Here is a 17,947-nt window from a genome sequence, read left to right on the forward strand (position 1 = left end):
ATCCTATTGCCCTTTGGTGGCTGGGCCATTAGTAGGTAAGAGCTTATTACTGCTAGAGGAGCTACTCCCTTCGGTCAAACCTGCTTTGGTGCTGATTGAAACATCCTGGTTCCAACCTTGCTGCTCACACACGAGTGAGTGTGGAGGGGGGGGTCATTACACATGTCCGACCAATCTTGCCCCCTGCCCTGCTATTGCCCCTATGACACTCATGAGCCCCCCAGCTTCGCAGAAGGAGCTTGCAAGGAGCTACCCGCTCCAAAGCCAGTGTTCAGGGACTGCCAACTCCTGGAATAGACCCGAGGCCCCATGCACACAAATACTGATCGGCAGAGCTCTGCAGAGGGTAAGGTGCCTGTGAGAGGCCCAGTTCTCGAGCTGTTGGTCAGTAAGACCTGTTCTTTTCAGGCCAAGCAAAGCCACTAGTCCTCAGTGAGGACGGGATCTATGCCCAATGCAAGTTTCACTCTGTTCTGTATGGTCCTTTGGACTGCGTGCAAGGGAATTCCACTGCCAGCTCCCTGCATTGCCCTGAGCCAGCAGCCATCTGGTAAACAGCAGATTGCAGCAGAAAGATGCTCTGGGTCATTCCCATTGCCCTTCCCCAAAGGCACTGCACCCAGCATCCTTGGGGAGTGACTAGCGACGGCGCATGTGGCACTCGGGGAGCCTAGGACTTCTCTCTTCCTGCAGCACGGGGAGTGCGGAGCCCAAAAGGCCATTTGGGCTCCGCGGTCCCCCGAGTGAGAGGCAGGAGGGGGAGGCGAAGGGAAAGAGAGAGACAGAGAGAGAAGCAGGAGGCGGACGAGAGACAGAGACGGAGCGAGAGACCGGAGGCTCAGGAGAAAAGACCGACATGGAGGAGAGACCTGAAAATCCCGTCTTATTACGGGCTAATTGTCTAGTATCTACATAAAAGTAAAATACAAAACCCCAAAGGGGGACATCAAACCTGCTAAAACACCTCAAGAGGTGGGACACACATACTCACACACAACTAAACACCAATAAAAGCCCAGGTAAAATGGGTGGCCTTGGCCTAGCACCAAAACAGTGCCAACATTGGCGCCAGGCAAATGTCCCAGGAGAGAGAATTCCACAGCCTGGGAGCAAAGGCTGAGAAGGCCCTGCTGTGCGTAGATGTCAACCGTATCTCCATAAGTGGAGGCACACGGAGCAGAGCCTCCCCAGTAGACCTCCATCCCCGGGCAGTTCGTATGGGAAGAGATGGTCCTGCAAATACCCCGGTCCCAACCCATTTATGGCTTTATAAGTCATAACCAAGACCTTGAATTGTGCCTGGGAACATATCGGAAGCCAGAGCAGCTGCCGGAGCAGCGGCATAGCATGCGCCGTATAACGAGTGTTAGTTAAAACTCGAGCAGCTGCATTCTGGACCAGTTAAAGCATCTGAAGACTCTTCAAAGGCAGCCCCACGCAGAGCGCCTTGCAGTAGTCTAATGGGGATGTGACAAAAGCATGAATCACCATAGCCAGATCGTTCTTCTTCAGGAAGGGTCGCAGCTGGTGGATCAGCTGGAGCTGCCCAAAAGCCCTCCTGGCCACCGAAGAAATCTGGTTTTCAAATGTTAGAAAAGGGTCCAGGAGGACTCCCAAGCTGTGCACTGTTCTTTCAAGGGGAGTGTGGCCCTTTCCAGAACAGGTAATGCACCACATTCCCGGACAGGTGGCTTCCTAATCCACAGGATCTTGGTCTTATCTGGCTTCAGTTTCAGCCTGTTCGACCTCATCCAGTCCATCACCGCCTCCAGAGACCAGTTCAGATCAGTCACTGCCATACCTGGATCCGATGTCAGAGAAATCGATTTGGGTTTCATCTGAATATTGATGGCACCATCCTCCAGATCTCCTTACAACCTCTCCCAGCGGACCCATGTCGACGTTAAACAGCATAGGGGACAAGATGGAACCTTGCGGGACCAATCACCATGGGGTCGAACAGCAGCCCCCTAGCTCCACCTTCTGAAAGCATCCAGCCAGGTAGGACCGGAATCGCTGCAAGACAGTGCCTGCGATATCCAACTCCCCAGGCACTCCACAAGGATACCACGGTCGAAAGCCTCCCAGAGGTCCAAGAGAATCAACAGGGACACACTCGCCCTGTCTGGCTCCCAGCATAGGTCGTCTACCAGGGCGATCAAGGCAGTTTCTGTTCCAAAACCCGGCCTGAAGCCAGACTGAAATGGATCTAAATTATCCGTTTCTTCCAAGAAAGCTTGGAGTTGCAACGCCACCACCTGCTTGAGGACCTTGCCCAAGAAGGGAATATTAGCGACCGGGTGATAGTTATTTACATTGTGTGGGTCCAAGGAAGGCTTCTTAAGGAACAGCTTTATCACTGCCTCTTTCAAGGCAGCGGGAACCATCCTGGATGTAAAAGTCACATTGATAATCTCCGGGACCCAACCAGTCATCTTTTCCCGGCTTGATTTCATAAGCCACGAAGGGCTGGAGTCGAGCGAGCACGTGATAGGTCGCAGTCCTCCAAGCACCTTGTCCACATTTGCAAAAGCTGAAACTGATCCAAAGAAAAGCGACTGGGCAGTGCGCTCAACACATTCCGTACCCCGCTCGCAGGACAGCCAGAGTCCAAGTCAGGCCGGATCGGAGTAACCTTAGTTGCAAAGGGCTTCGCAAACAAGTTGCAGTGAATTGCTGAGGACTCCTCCATCTCATCAGGAGGGAACAGGCTGTAAGAGGCCTTGCACCACTTGAAACAATTCCACCGGATGCCACTGTGCACACATGATGCGGGCAGAGAACTCTCCTTCGCTGTCAGCGCCGTCACAGAACAGGCTCGCAACTCAGCCCTAACTCGCAATTGACCCGGTTCAAATTCTCCTCCAGAGCCGTGTAAGGGCACTCTAGCCCTCGCACGGCCCGTTTCTCCACCTGCAACTCCCCAGAAAACCAGGGCCAAACTTGGTTTGACTAGCCCAAAAAGGGCGCTTAGGAGCAATCATGTTCACTGCTTGGGCTACCTCGATGTTCCATATATCGCCCAGGGCATCGACAGGACCACTAGCCATAATGGCTGAGATCTCAGGAAACCCTTTGGACCCATCAGCCTCCAAGGGCAGCCCATCTTAATCAGTCCCACGCCTGTGCGGAGGGGGAGATCAGCAAATAGTCTAAACTTGACCAGGTAGTGATCGGTCCATGACAAAGGGAGTGTAACTACATCCCATACCACACTAAAACTAACCCTGGAACTTTCCCTTGCAACAAACCCCGTTGCCAGCTTTGTCCACATATTTTCTCTGGAGACACCATCACTGGACCTAACCATGTCAGTTATATAATCAAGGGCTCATAGTCCTGTACATCCAGCAATGTGATATATGCCATCATGTGCCAACAATGTCCTTCTGTGATGTATATTGAACAAACTGGTCAGTCACTTCGCCAGAGAATTAATGCTCACAAAAATCAGACATCAGACATCTCCACACAGAAAAACCTGTTGGCCTACATTTTAATCAAACTGGTCATTCCCTGAAAGACCTGACAACTTGTGTCTTACTACAAAGAGTCTTTAACACCAGATTACAGAGAAAGACTTCAGAACTCTTTTTCATGCTAAATTCATGCTAAGACCCATTGCGAATGGGTCTTAATTTAGATGATAATTACCTTACACATTACAAAGACAGCCTCCCCACCTTGGGTCTCAACAAAGACCCTAGCTATCTTACCCATTACAAAGATAGCTTCCCTAATTATCACCTCTAATACTATTAGCTCACAGACATTTACCTTCTCCCCCCCCCCCCCCGCATCCCCCTTCTGTTCTGAAATTTGATTTGTCCTTTTCATATGTGTTCATTTTTTAAATTGTATCCTTTGGTATATATGGTTGTGACTATTTCCTTCCACTATTTGATCTGAGGAAGTGGGTCTGGCCCACGAAAGCTCATCATCTAATAAACCATCTTGTTAGTCTTTAAAGTGCTACATTGTCCTGTATTTTGTTTCATCCCCACCTTTTGATATTCATAGTAACTCCAGATAAGCCACTTAACTGATGCTTACTATAAGCAATTTCCTCCTTCCTTGTCACTCCTCCCCACCCCCCACCCCCACTTTCTATGCTATGTATCTGATTCGTTACTGTATATTTTGTTTACTTTTTCATTGTATCCCTCTGTTACATAATGGTCATGCCTATTCACTTTCAGAATATGATCTGAAGAAGTGGGTCTGCCCCACGAAAGCTCATCACCTAATAAACCACCTTGTTAGTCTTTAAAGTGTTACATCTTTTTGTTTTCCCAAAATCTCCATCACCCTTAGTCCAAAAGATTAGATCGAGCGTATGACCTGCCAATTATGTGGGGACAGTTATTTCTTGGGATAGTCCTAAGGTCATCATGGTGATCATAAAGTCTCAAGCCGGACCAGACAGGACAGCCTCAATGTAAACTTTAAAGTCCCCCAAGGCCAGAAGCCTGGGGGTCCTCAACACCACGTCTGAGACCACTTTGGCCAGCTCAAGCAGAGTATCTGCCGTGCAACAAGGCGGGTGGTAACAAGCAGAACACCCGACTTATCCTGGCCACCCAACACCAGGTACAGACACTCAAATCTAGCGCTTCGTTGGACCAGGGCCCTGGCTAGAGAGAATTTAATTAACTTGAGAACTTAAGCACTTGTTTACCCCAATTTATGTGGATTAAGAGCTCTGTGGACACTGCAGGTGCTAAGCAAAAAGTGCTGGTAATTATGCAGACCCCCTTCGTCATGAGGCAAGCTACAGACTGTACACAGGAATCACACACAGGAATCACTTCTTCCCACACTGAAATGCAGCCAACTCTGGGGTGGGACCCAGCAGCTACTGAACAGCACACAGCAACATTTCATGACATATTGGGACCATTCCAGGAACATTTCAAAGAGAATTTCAGGGAGCCAGGATGCTATTTCTTAACTGGAATTTGGCCAGAACAATCGGCTTACTCTCCGTTTGTGTGAGTGTCCCTAGAATCTTTAGGCTAAGCGTGGTCCCCATCGGTAAGCATTTGTGGACACCTGGGCTCCGGCAGCAAGGCAGAGCTCAGAGAGCAAACCAGGCACAGCCAGGCCTAGGAGTACCCTGCTGCCAGGCCTGCGCACCACCCACTAGGCCGTGCTGCCTCTGCAGATGGTCAGGAGGAAAATCCAGTCTCTCCCAGTGCTGAAAGAGGCCCTTTGGCATGTGGACCCAGGGGGCAGGAGGTCCCACCTGCTCACCTTCTTCAGATGACGGAGACCCACTGAAGGAATAGACCAGCCCTTCCCCTGAATGTGATCGTGAGACCACCAGGAACCAACCTTGTTGAGCTCTTCCTGGTTCCCGAAGAGTGGGTGGTAGCGCCGATACTTGCCCTCCTTGTACTTGGCAACGAGGAAGCGCCGCCGTTCCTGGCTCCCGCTCGCCGGGTGGATGGCCTCGCTGGGGGGCACGTTGGCTGCCCAGAACTGTTTGGCCACCCCGTTGCCAACCTGGCAGAAGAGCTGGGGAGGCAAAACAGAAGCGGCAGCGTGAACGGCCCAGGCTGGCATCTCTGCGCGTGCGCCACGGCCTCCCTGTTGCCCTTCCGCCAGACCCCCCTGGGCTGCCTGACAAATTGCGGGGCGTGTGCCCAGCACAGCACTGGGCATGTTCAAAGGGAGCAAACAGCCCGAACCTGCCTGTTATAACGCACAGGAGATGGCGGGCTTGTGATCGCTGCCGAGCGCCCAAAGGCACGTTCACAGAAAGCCCTGCCCTGCATCTCTGGGAAGCATCCCCTCTCCAGGCGTGGTAGCCTAGCCGGTCTGAGCCATGTGCTTGGGGGAGCAGTGTTCTCTGGGCAGCCACCTTAGTGAGATTCAGGTCCTGCCCAGCTGATCCGCACAGCGCCCACAGCTGGCAGCATGTGTTTCTACTGGTGGTGCACATCGGCACATGCCTTGATGCGCGTAATAAAATTTATTCTGCATGTGGATGGAAAAAATTAGAGGGAACAATTGATGGGGAGTGGGCACCTGGACCACTAGGACTCGCCTCCGCCCACTCCACCAAAACGGGCTCCCCTGCAAGGCACGTGCAAAGCCCATGTGTTCACAGAGGCATTTGAGTGGGGAAGGCGGAGCTACTGGTGTGATCTGAACAAAGAGACTGACAGACAGGTTAATTCCAGGAAGTCCTATGGCCGGTGTTATTCAGATCAGACATCGTGATCGCAATGGTCCCTGCTGGCTCTGACGTACCAACCTATGACTCTGAGCATGGAGATCAGAGCCCACGGTGATGGGCACCAATAGAAGAACCAGGAGTGGGGGGAAGAGAGAGAGCTGGGAATTTAATTCCCCAGAATTCATGTGGGCGCATTTGTTGTTCACCTGTGAAACTGCCCGTTGCACAGGCGTGAAAGGGCGGGTCCCTGCAAACTAGGGATGTAAGCGACTAGTCAACTAGTGAGTCGCATAGTCGTTCCCCCTCCGCCCCACTTGCTGCCTCTATCAGAGAGAGGTAGAAAGTGGGGGGGAAGGCAATGCTGGGGGGAGCTGGCTTAAAAGCTGATTCCCCCCAGCACCATCTCCGCAGAGGGGCAGGGGAGGCAGAGGTGTAGTGGGGGACCAGACGTGAGCCGGGACAGCCGATTCCCGGCTTGCGCCCAGTCCCCCTTGCTGTGCTTTCGCTTGTGGCTCTTAATACGTTTAAAAGGCTGGGCCGCAGCGGGGTTACGATCTCCCACAGTATTCTTGCCAGCAAGTTAAGGAAGTATGGATTGGATAACGGGACGGTAAGGTTGTGACGGGGCATCGCCAGGCTTGCTGGGCTGAGAAGGCCCCGCCCCTCCAGCCCTACTGGGCATGCTCCAACTGCAGACCCAGTATAAAGGCCAGAGGAGCAGCTCAGTGGGGGCTAACTACCGGAGGGGAAGGAGCTCCTGCCAGAGCACAGGAGCAGCTGCCCCCGCTGGACGAGCTGCAGTTGCCACACGAGCCACAGCTGGAGCCGCAGCCACCAGCCACAGCCGCCATGTTGACCGTGGGCCGCTGCACGAGCCACTGCCGCCACACCAGCCGTAGCTGCCGCCACCGCAGCAGCAGCCGCCAGCACAGGATGCCCTTGTAGCCTAGTGGCATATTAGGGTGCACTAGGAGAAGTATTGCCAGCAGATCCAGAGAAGTGATTAGTCCCTTTTGTTCGGCTTTGGTGAGGCCACATCTGGAGTATTGTGTCCAGTTCTGGGCCCCCCACTCCAGAAAGGATGTGGGTGCATTGGAGAGGGTCCAGCGGAGGGCAATCAAAATGATTCAGGGGCTGGAGCGCATGACCTACGAGGAGAGACCGAGGGATTTGGGTTTATTTAATCTGCAGAAGTGAAGAGCGAGGGGGGATTTGGGAGCAGCCTTCAACTTCCTGAAGGGGGTTCCAAAGAGGATGGAGAGAGGCTGTTCTCAGCAGTGACGGATGGCAGAACAAGGAGCAATGGTCTCAAGCTGTAGTGGGGGAGGTCTAGGTTGGCTATTAGGAAAAGCTATTTCCCCAGCAGGGTGGGGAAGCACTGGGACAGGTTCCCTAGAGAGAGGGTGGAATCTCCACCCCGAGAGGTTTTTAAGTCCCAGCTTGACAAAGCCCTGGCTGGGATGACTGAGTTGGGGTTGGTCCTGCCCTAGGATTCTGAGCCAACCCTGCTGCGGCTCTGCAGTTTTCCCCTTATCAACTAATTAACTAGTTGATTAGCTGATTAAATGCCATTTAACTCCCTACTGCAGACAGACATGGAAACCAGCTAACCCTCAGCCTTCTTCTAGTTCATCTCCACCCCCTCAGCCAGGCTGGGATTGTGCTCTGCAGAACACTCCCCCAAGGGCCCTGGCTGGCCTAAACGCACCTCTTCCCTGGCACCCATTGCGGAGAACTCTGCTCAGCCGCTAAGCCTGTTCTCTGGCAGCCCTCGCTGTCCAGGGCTGCCAAGCCCCCCGCTCCCCTTCCTGCCGCAGAAATACATCTGCAGAGCCAAGCGCGGGCCTGTCGGCTCCAGCTGCAGGTTACAAAAAGGACACCATTGTTTTAATGCGATTGTTCCTCACTTTCATGTGCAGTAGCCTCTGCGCTTTGAGAGTCGCATTTCCTTACTGATGTTCTTCCTCCTGCACTGGCTTGTTATTGTAGGGTCGCTTGCATGAGCTGCGCTGAGCACACTGGTTTGTTTTTGTAGGGTTGCTCCCAAGACCTGGACTGTGCACAGTGGTTTGTTATTGTAGGGTTGCCACGGCCAGGGCTGCACATGCTGGTTGTTTATTGTAGGGTTGCTCGCAAGTCCAGGGTTGTGCACACTGGTTTGTTATCGTAGGGTTGCTCACCAGCCCAGGGCTGCGTGTGCTGGTTTGTTATTGTAGGGTTGCTCAGCAGCCCAGAGCTGTGTGTGCTGATTTGTTATTGTAGGGTTGCTCATGAATGCAAGCCAAGGGCCCTGCTTTTACTGTTGGTACAGAACACCTGGAAGAAGAAAGGCGCAGTTCCCAGGAGGGATGCCGTTGGCGTGTCTCTTCCCGTCTGCATTCTCTCCTGGAGTTAATGGGTACACGGCCTTACACTGTCCTAGGCACCAAACAGCTGCCGGACTTCCCAGCAAGCAGAGCCCTTTGTAATCCAAAGGGGTAGTGCACCGCAAACACCATCATCGCACGGCTGCGCCCCACAAGTGAGAGCAGGTCTCCAAGCGGGGAGAGGCAGGGCCTAGAAGGCGGGGAGAGGCTGTAAGAAGGAACGGACAGTCCTGGGGGCCTGGTCTCTCCCCGCAGGGGGAAGGAGGTGGGAGGTACCGGGGCGGGGGGGCTGTTGGGAGATCTAGGAGAACATCCCTGATTTGCTGTCTGCGGGTATATCCCTCCACTTCACCCGGCGGGGGCCACTGGGGGTTAATGGGGGTCAGTGTGGCCTTAGAGGAGGGGGAGAGCAGGAATGTGCTGCCTGCAGCTAGGGAGCAGCTGGAAGCACTTTCACGGTGTGTCCGCGGGGAGCGGTGCAGGCGGGAGCCGGCTGTGGGGCGTGGGAGAGGGGTCTGGAACATGGAGGCCAGACACAGCCAGGCTCCGGGTGGACACGGGCCAAGCTGCTAGCAGTTCTGGCCACCCTGGTAGTGGATAATCTCCCAGCATGCTGTGCTCTGCGTCCCGATCCCATTGTCCCGGAGAAGGGCGGGGAAGGCTGAGTCCTTGTCTGGGGTTGCTCCGTGGTGAAGGGCCCGGAGTCTGATCAGCTGGCGAGGAGGAGCAGCTTGCATGGCGGGGGGGAAAGAGGGCCAGGCTCCAGCACAGGGTATAGAGCAGGGAGTACCGGGATCCAGCACAGGGTATAGAGCAGGGAGTGCCGGGATCCAGTGCAGGGTATAGAGCAGGGAGTGCCGGGATCCAGTGCAGGGTATAGGGGAGGGAGTGCTGGGATCCAGGACAGGGCACGGGGCAGGGAGTGCCGGGCTCCAGCGCAGGGTATAGGGCAGGGAGAGCTGGGTACAGTGCCGGGCTCCAGCATAGGTATGGGTCAGGGGGTGCCGGGCTCCAGCGCAGGGCATGGGGCATGGAGGGCTGGGCTCCAGGTGGGGAGTGACAGAGGTGGGGTGACACTTTCACCTCAGAACAGCCGAGGGGTCAGACCCTGCAGCGTGAGGGAGGTGCAGCCGGGCTCTTGCAAGCAGCCAGGGTCCAAGCTAAGGGGCCTTTGCAGCTCCGGCCTCTCTCTTGCACATCCAGCCAGTAGGCACCCACCAGCACCTGCACCCCCACTGCCAGCTCCACCCTCGCTCCCGCCAGCTTCGGGGGCACAACCAGTGCCAGATCACTGCTGCATGCGTCCGGTCCTTCCCGGCATGCAGAGAGGGCGGAGGACGTCACTACCTCGGCCAGCAGCTCTGGGACTTGCAGGAGTGGGCAGCAAGGCTTTGTGGTCTGGGGGCCAGATAAGATTATCACCAGGGGCAGGGGGGCTGTTAACGCTTGTGATCCCTTTCCCCTGCTTCTGGGCCACGCAGCAGGGACTGCCCAGAGAGCTCTGCTGTCTGCAGCCAGGCACATCTGGGCGCCCAGTCCCAGACACGGACAGAGGCATCAAGGCAGGTTTATTTCCAGATCCGCGGGAGCGGTAGGGAATGTCTCCAGCGGGCGGATGCTACAGAAGCAAAGCTGGGGAGGGCTGAACTTCCCAGAGGCAGGCAGCCAGCCAGTCGGGCTGTGTACGGTGTGTCCCAGGCCCTGCGGGTGTGTGCGTAACCAGCAAGGGCGGGCTTTCGCAGCCGGCTACGAACGAGCCCCCCTTGCCACCCGCTAGCCCACGGGGGTCTGCACTGGTACCTCAATCAGCTCCTCCGTCCACACCTTCCTGTCCATCTTTAGGCTCCGCACTTTGGTGATGCTCGGCCCCAGCCCCCGATGTTCCCCTGGCAAGCAAAAGCAAACGTCTCATTAGAAAGCAGCACTGGTGGTGGCCCAGCAGTGGCTCTGCTCAGGGCCTGGGGCCAGTCACTGCGCCTCCCTGCCTCAGTTTCCCCATCTCCGCTACGGTGAGGCACAGCTCTGCCAGAAGTGCCCCTTGTGGAGGGGCAGCGTATGCGGGCCAAGGGAGTTGAAGGACTTTAGCTAAGCCATCTCAAACACTCGGCTGCCAGCCGAACTGTGTCTCCGCCGGGGTAGGGGGCGGCTGGCCCAGCTGTGTCAGTGAGGGGAGTGGTCTGTTTCACAGGCCAGTCTGGCAAGGCTGGCAAGACCGAGGAGCTGGGGCATGCTCAGGAACAGACTCTGATGCAGGGCGCCTCAGGCTCCGTGTGTCTGCCAGGCGGCTCAGTGAAATCCCACTGCGGCTCTGCAGCCCCCCAGTGAAACATGCTTGGGCAAAGAGCAGCCTCGTCCGGACCTGGCTGCAGCTGCCCCTGCACGGATCCTGCATTTCCGTTTCTGAGTTAGGAAGAACGTCTCCTGGAGCAGGAAATTCCATGGGTGTCCACTCGGGGGGAAGGGAGCATGGTTCCTGAGCCTGCCTCCGAAACGGCTGAGGGGGCACTGCTCTGCCCTAGCCCAGCAATCCCCAAGGAGGGCAGAAGGACCAGCCCGGTCTGCGAGATGGGGGAAAAAGGGCCTTGGAGAGGCCAAGCCGGGGGCCACCGCTGAAGCCAGAGATGTGCCATGCTCTAAGCCGCCAGCCCCAACCTCCATCCCAATCCCCATGGCTCGCACCCCCTGGTCTCGGCCGATACCTGCGCATCTCTTGCAAATGACGACACAAAGGTTGACGGAGGCCCAGTCGGGGTTGGGCGACCCACAGTCGGCGCAGAACCGGTTTGCCTCCACCGACCAGATCTTCTCCGCCACCTCCGAGTTGGAGAGGGCCTCGGCGATGGATTGCTGCATGGCCTCCACCCACTCGTCCTTCTCCTGGTCCGAGTCCGCCCAGAAGCTGAGAGCCAGCAGAGAGCGGGGCTGGAGTGAGACACATGTTGTACAGGGGTGGGGGAAGGAACAGCGCCCTTGGGGCACGGCGCCTAGGGCCCCCCTCACCTGAAAATCTTGTAAGGCGTCGTCAGATCGAACCCCCTCCTGTCCACGTCCTTCACGTTCCCCACGTTCATCTCGATGTAAGTGATGCCGATCCCCTGCCGGAAATCCTGATGGGGTGAGAAAGCCAGGACGGGGTTAGAGATCAGCAGTACAGGACACAGCAGTATGGGACTCCCCTCCTGCCCTCCAGAGTCAGGACAGCCGTTCCGCATGGGGGAGCGAAGCAGCAAGCTGAAAGGGAGCGGAGACAAACTCAGCCCTGCACCCCCAGCACCAAGGAACCTCCGGGAACCCCACCCCACTCCACGGTCAGCGTTCCCTGTAACCGAGCACTCGAGCGGCCACCCAGGAGAGATTCAAATGCCGCCCAGCTGATTAGCAATGTGCCCACAGCACGCACAGCTAACAGCATGTGTTTCTCCTGGTGGTGCACATCCGCACATGCCTCGGTGCACAAAACACAATTTATTCCACACACGGATGGCAAATGTAGAGGGCATATTGTTCAGGGTGCAAGTGCCCAGTGTTGGTAGTGCCACGGTTGCCTATGGGACCCATGAGCCCTGCAGTTGTCATGGTAACTTGGCCTGCACAGATCTCCTCACTGGGAGCTCAACTATGGCAAAGCATACGGACCTTTCTGAATAGTCCACTCTGTGGGTGGGAAGAGGTGCAGCCGGGAGAGAGACGGACCGACTGGGGACACAAGCAAGGCCGGTGGGTGTAACTCAAGCCCTGGTTAAGATCGCGCCTGGCAAATGAGCAGTGTGGGGCTGGAAATCAATGTCGGGAATGAGGCTGGACGGCTGGGCAGTACAAGGAGCGGATGGGCCCGTCTGGAACAGGCATCTGGGGGCAAATTAGCAGCAGCAGCAGCTGTCTCTCAACAGCCACTGGAGTGAACTTTATCCTCCTGACTGCCACTCCCATCACCTCCAGGATCTATCGCTGCGCCAGTGGGCCATGGCTGTCCTGACCCCAGAGAGGTCCTGACCACAGCAGGCCAACCACCCTATGGAATGTGTGATTTTGTCCATCCTCCCCCGGGGTCTCTTCCTTCCTCCCTTTCTTTCTTCTCTCTGCTTTTAAATGCTGCCTGAGCAGAGCCAGGGTTAGGCAGCCAAGCCTGTGTTCTTGGCAACGCAGCCTGGCACCAGGAAGAGGCAGGTAAAAGCACTGCCATGCACAGCCCGACAAGGGTACCCGACCGCAGGCATGTACTGGGCCTGTGTCCTTCCAGCGCCACCAGAGACAGAAGAACATAAGACCATAACAACGGCCATACTAGGTCAGAACAAAGGTCCATCTAGCCCAGTATCCTGTCTGCCGACAGTGGCCAGCACCAGGTGCCCCACAGGGGGTGGACCTAAGACAATGATCAAGCGATTTGTCTCGTGCCATCCATCTCCAGCCTCTGACAAACAGAGGCCAAGGACACCATTTTATCCCCTGGCTAATAGCCTTTTATGGACCTAACCTCCATGAAATTATCTAGCTTCGCTTTAAACTCTATTATAGTCCTAGCCTTCACAGCCTCCTGTGGCAAGGAGTTCCACAGGTTGACTATGTGCTGTGTGAAGAAGAACTTTCTTTTATTAGTTTGAAGCCTGCTACCCATTCATTTCATTTGGTGTCCTCTAGTCCTTCTATTATGGGAACTAATAAAGAACTTTTCTTTATGCACCCTCTCCAAAACACTCATGATTTTATAGACCCCCCTCAGTCTCCTCTTTTCTAAGCTGAGAAGTCCCAGTCGCTTTAGTCTCTCTTCATATGGGACCCGTTCCAAACCCCTCATCATTTTTGTCAGAAAAGGGAAACTGACAGAAGCTGCATTTTCTCTCCTGCTTGTTTCTCTTCCGTTTTGGGGGTGTTTCTCTTAGGAAACAGGACTGGACTGTACCGCCAGCGGTGCCAGGCCATCTCAGCTGACTCTTCCCCACCCCCCCTATTATATCTCTGATACCATCTCAGAAGCCGGGCAAACAAGCAGGTGTTCCTTATAAAAACCTTTTACAGCTCCAAGGAAAGGGAAGAAGGCTGTTGCAAGGGAAGTCTTTCTGAATAGTTTGCATTTCCAGTGCTTTCACTGTTCATCCTTCTGTTCTCTACCTTGACCTGAAGGTTACAAAGGACTTTAAATGGTGCGTTTGCCATGGAAAGCAGCAGGAAGCCCTTGAGAGATGCCCTGGCTTCCGGAGTACGCTCCACAGGGCTGACCTTCGCTGGGTCAGGCCCCAGGGCTGCATGGAGGTTTCCCGTATATTGAAAGCGGCGCTCTGGGGCCAGCTGGGCACGGGAGCCTGCTCTGAGGCTTGTTCCACCCTCCGATGCAAAGATTCCTTGAAAGCCAACTCCAGAGCAGGCAAAATGAATAGGAGTGAACAGGGTGACCTAAAGAGTCATTCTTCCTCTCTACTCAGCGCTGATGAGGCCTCAACTGGAGTACTGTGTCCAGTTCTGGGCACCACATTTTAGGAAAGATGCGGCCAATTTGGAGAAGGTCCGGAGAAGAGCAACAAAAATGTTTAAAGGCCTGGAAAACATGGCCCATGAGCCCCGGCCTACACTAGGGAGTTATTTTGAAACAGCCCCCCTTATTTCGAAATCATATGCAGAGCGTCCACACTACTAAGCCCGTTATTTTGAAAGAACAGGCTGGTTATTTCGGAATCTGTACTCCCATTTTCCTCGGGGAATAAGCGTATGTCAAAAAAGTTATTTTGGGTGTTATTATTTCGAATTTAGTTATTTCAAAATAATTTCCTAGTGTAGACATGCCCTGAGGGAAGACTGAAAGAACTGGGTTTGTTTAGTCTAGAAAAAAGAAGACGGAGAGGAGACTTTATAGCAGCTTGTGACGGCGCGTTGGGGGTCCCCCGTCTCCTGCACCCCGAAATGGCACAAACAGACTGCACCAGCCGGTGGAATAGAGGAAGTTTATTGCCTCTCCAGGATACAGCACAGCACAGATGTAATCTGGTCACAGAGCTGGGCTAGGATGCCTCAGGCCCCCTTGAGATGGGGGAGACTGGGCCCCTAAACTCCAGCCCCTTTCCCTAGGCTGTCTCCTCCATGCTCCCAGACAGCCAGCCACTAACTAACTCTCTTCCAGCCCTGCCCCCCAGCCAGGGCAGCATTCCACCTTCCTTTGTTCCTCTCCATGGGGGGTGTCTGGCCAGACTGGTTTGCATAGTGACTCATCCTGTTTTGCTGGGTCGTGGTACCCACGGCAGCCAGTGGGGGTTACCCCAGAGCCAGCAGCATAGAAACCAGCCAGGTACCCCCACTACGTCACACAGCTTTCAAGCACCTAAAAGATTATTTCAAGGAGGAGGGAAGAAAAATGATTCTCCTTAACCTCAGAGGCTGGGACAAGAAGCACTGGGGTTAAACTGCAGCAAGGGAGGTTTAGGTTGGACATTACGAAAAACTTCCTGTCCGGGTGGTTAAGAACTGGAACAAAATGCCTGAGGAGGTTGTGGAATCTCTGTTGTTGGAGATTTTTATGAGCAATTTAAACAAACTCCTGTCAGGGATGGTCTAGATCAGGGTTTCCCAACCTCTGGGTTGGGACCCAAATATGGGTCGCCATTACGTTTCAAAAGGGTCGCCACGTGTCTCCCCAGGTGGCACTGCCTGCCCTCCTCCCCCCGTTTTTGAATTGCCGTGGGTCACCAAGTCTTCCTGAATTGTCAAAATGGGTCCCCATCTGGAAATGGTTGGGAACCGCTGGTCTAGAGAATACTTAGTCCTGCCGCGAGTGCAGAGGACTGGACTAGATGCCCTCTCGAGGTCCTCTCCAGTCCTACAATTCTAAGACAGACGTGAAAACCCGGGAACTCATTGCACTGGGCAGACGCAGATGGCGAGGTCCGTGCCCACTTCTGAGGTGCGGCGTGCAAGGCCTTTGCAAGAGAAGAGAGCACGTCGCCAGACAAGTGTCTCAACCCCTCCCCTCAACGGGGGATTGGACTCGCTTCCCATAGAAGAAGCCCTAACCCAGCAGTTAAGTCAATACTAGCGGAACATTCGTGCCTCAAAGCGACGGGAAAATCCATCGTCCTCGCTAATCCATCGCTAAGCATGCTGAGGTCTCTGTGCACCAAACCCCAAGCCCCGATTAAACCCACGCAACGTTGGACAGTAAGCACCGGGTTACGTTTACACCTCGGAGTCTTTGGGCCCACACGGCCCATCTGAACCAACACCAGTGTGAGCACCGGGGGCTGTGTCGGACTCCACGCTGAGGAGTCCCAACCCAAATGCAGATTTCCCCAAGGTACAGAAGTCTGGATCAGACCCATCCCCAAATCCTACCCGGAGCAGATGTGCCAAAGCAGCCTAGGGTCTCGGAGCGGGACAGGGATTGCCATGGGCAGGGCACAGGACTTCAGCCCCTGCCCGCAGAGACCACAGTCTGCAGAGTTCTTTCAAGTCCTGCTGGAGGGAACACTTCCCTCCTGCGGAGACAGGCGGAGGGAAGAGGGGGAGAGCACACCAGCAGGGGCACCACAAATGGCCACGTCACACGCCCACCTCCAGCGCAACTCGCCCTCAGTGTCCCTCTCCGCCCTGTGGGACTAAACTCCTGGCCTGATCCCCACCTGCCAGCACTTCCGTGGAGGATGGGGGGGGGGAGTATGGGGCTTACCGGGCTGGACCAGAGAGACAGGTTCATTTCCTGCTCTGCTCCGACTCCCTGTGGGATTTCTGGCACAGCCCTTCATCCACCTCGGGGGTGGGGAACATATGGCCTCGGGGCCAGATTCAGCCCCCTGCTAGCCTGGATCCAATCCCCGAGGCTCCTGTACCTTCCCTTCCGCCCAGACCCCATAGCCCAAGCCTGTTTCCCCGCAACCCTCTCCCACACACTGAACCCCTCATTTTTGAGGGGAGCCTATGGAGGGGCCAGAAAAATCAACTAGCCTGGCCCCCCTGAGAGTATCTTTCTGCTTCTCTGTCCCGAGCCACGTCAGTGACTTTTTGTTTTGCTTCTCACTTTTTTGCAGCCCGATTGTTCAGTGGGTCAGCAGCCCCCCGATCCAAAAACGGTTCCCACCCGGATCTACCCAGGGCCTACTCTGCCCATGTGTAAAATGAGGTGTCTTCCCCCACGCTCTGCCTGCTTTGTCCCGTTTGAGTGCCTAGGAACGCTCTCCCACCCTGGGAGCGAGCAGCCCCCAGCACAGAGGGGAACCAGCCTCAAGCGCTCGCTGCTCCCATCCCTCCTGCTAACAACAGCCTTGCTCACAAACTCTCTGGGCGGCCGTGGGGACAGAGCCCAGAGGGGGCAGGGGCAGGGGAGGAGGGTGCGAGCAAGCAAGGCATAAAGTGAGGCTGGAGGAAGGGAAGAGGGGACAAGGGAGAAAGAACGGCGTGAGGAGCCCTTTCCCCTGCTCCCTGGCAGGAGACAGCCGCTGTGGATACAGACCTCGGCGTTCTTGTACAGGAAAACCTTGTCTCCAGACACCACCACGTACAGCTTGTTCTTAAAGCCCCGCAGCTCCAGGAGGCCGCACTTGTCCACCGTGTCCAGGATGCCATTGGCCGGCTGGAAGAGGGATATCCGGTTCAAGCCCCTGAACTTCTGCTCATCCACCATCTGCTGGAAGGTCCTCATCCACTCGTTACGGTCCGCTGTGGGGCAAACAGGGCCCGGGGTCAGCTCGGAGCCTTACACCCTGCCAGAGGAGGGACTCCAAAGCTGGGGCGCACGATGGGCGGAGCCCTCCCCCCCCCACTGGGGACATTTGTGGGAGGCATAAAGGGCGGCAGGAGTGTGGGTTTACAGCTTGGGCCTTTGCTCTGCAGAGCAGCAAGGGCTGGTCGTGGGCTGAGGCGGCTTCCTCGACCCACCAGGCAGGAGAGCATCTCCAGAGCCCCTCTGCTCAGGGATGGGAGTGTTATTAATGGGCACCCAGGAAGGAGCTGCCCCCCGGGCGGGGGATTCAGTCCCTGCCCCCGAAGCTCATAGCTGGTTGGAAAGATGGACCGGACAGCGAGTGACTTGCTGGAAGCAGACGGAGCCAAAGCTCAGCTAAAGGAAGGTGAAGGGGTGGGGATAGCCTGGTGTTGTCCTCTTGGTAGGATTAGCAGGTGGAAGAGGGATTACTGCCGGGGCTGGGGGAGGGAGCCAGAGGGGAATAACCAGCAGCAATGGGAAGAGGAATATCAGCTGGCTCCATGGGAGTCTCTCCTGCCAGTGGGGTCCGTCAGGGTGTGGAATGGTTTCCCTAGAGGCTGGGGAAAGCGCCCATCCCTGGGGACACCAGCCTGAGCAAGATACAGGAGCAGAGAGCACCCGCACCAGACATCTCCCCAAGGCAGGGAGGGAGAAATAGGAGCAGCAGCTTCCCCTCTCTCTGCTTCCTTCTCCCGCCCACCCAGCTGCCAGCCC

At 55.6% G+C, this 17,947-nt stretch overlaps 1 protein-coding gene across 10 annotated transcripts in view; it reads right to left on the reverse strand.

The window, feature by feature from the left end:
- Window positions 1-17,947, reverse strand: part of ARAP1 (ArfGAP with RhoGAP domain, ankyrin repeat and PH domain 1) — a 218,000-nt gene that overhangs the window by 37,859 nt on the left and 162,194 nt on the right. For all 10 annotated transcript variants that reach the window (XR_012900822.1, XR_012900821.1, XR_012900823.1 and 7 more), the window contains 5 exons: window positions 16,982-17,187; window positions 11,548-11,654; window positions 11,247-11,446; window positions 10,348-10,433; window positions 5,335-5,517 (listed from right to left, as the gene is read on the reverse strand). Coding sequence is in view for 2 of the 10 variants with exons in the window: in XM_075919630.1 (XP_075775745.1) it covers window positions 5,335-5,517; window positions 10,348-10,433; window positions 11,247-11,446; window positions 11,548-11,654; window positions 16,982-17,187 (782 nt within the window). In the remaining 8 variants the exon portion in view is untranslated. The remainder of the gene's footprint in view (window positions 1-5,334; window positions 5,518-10,347; window positions 10,434-11,246; window positions 11,447-11,547; window positions 11,655-16,981; window positions 17,188-17,947) is intronic.

Source organism: Pelodiscus sinensis, chromosome 1, assembly GCF_049634645.1.
Source record: "Pelodiscus sinensis isolate JC-2024 chromosome 1, ASM4963464v1, whole genome shotgun sequence".
Classification (NCBI taxonomy): domain Eukaryota; kingdom Metazoa; phylum Chordata; order Testudines; family Trionychidae; genus Pelodiscus; species Pelodiscus sinensis.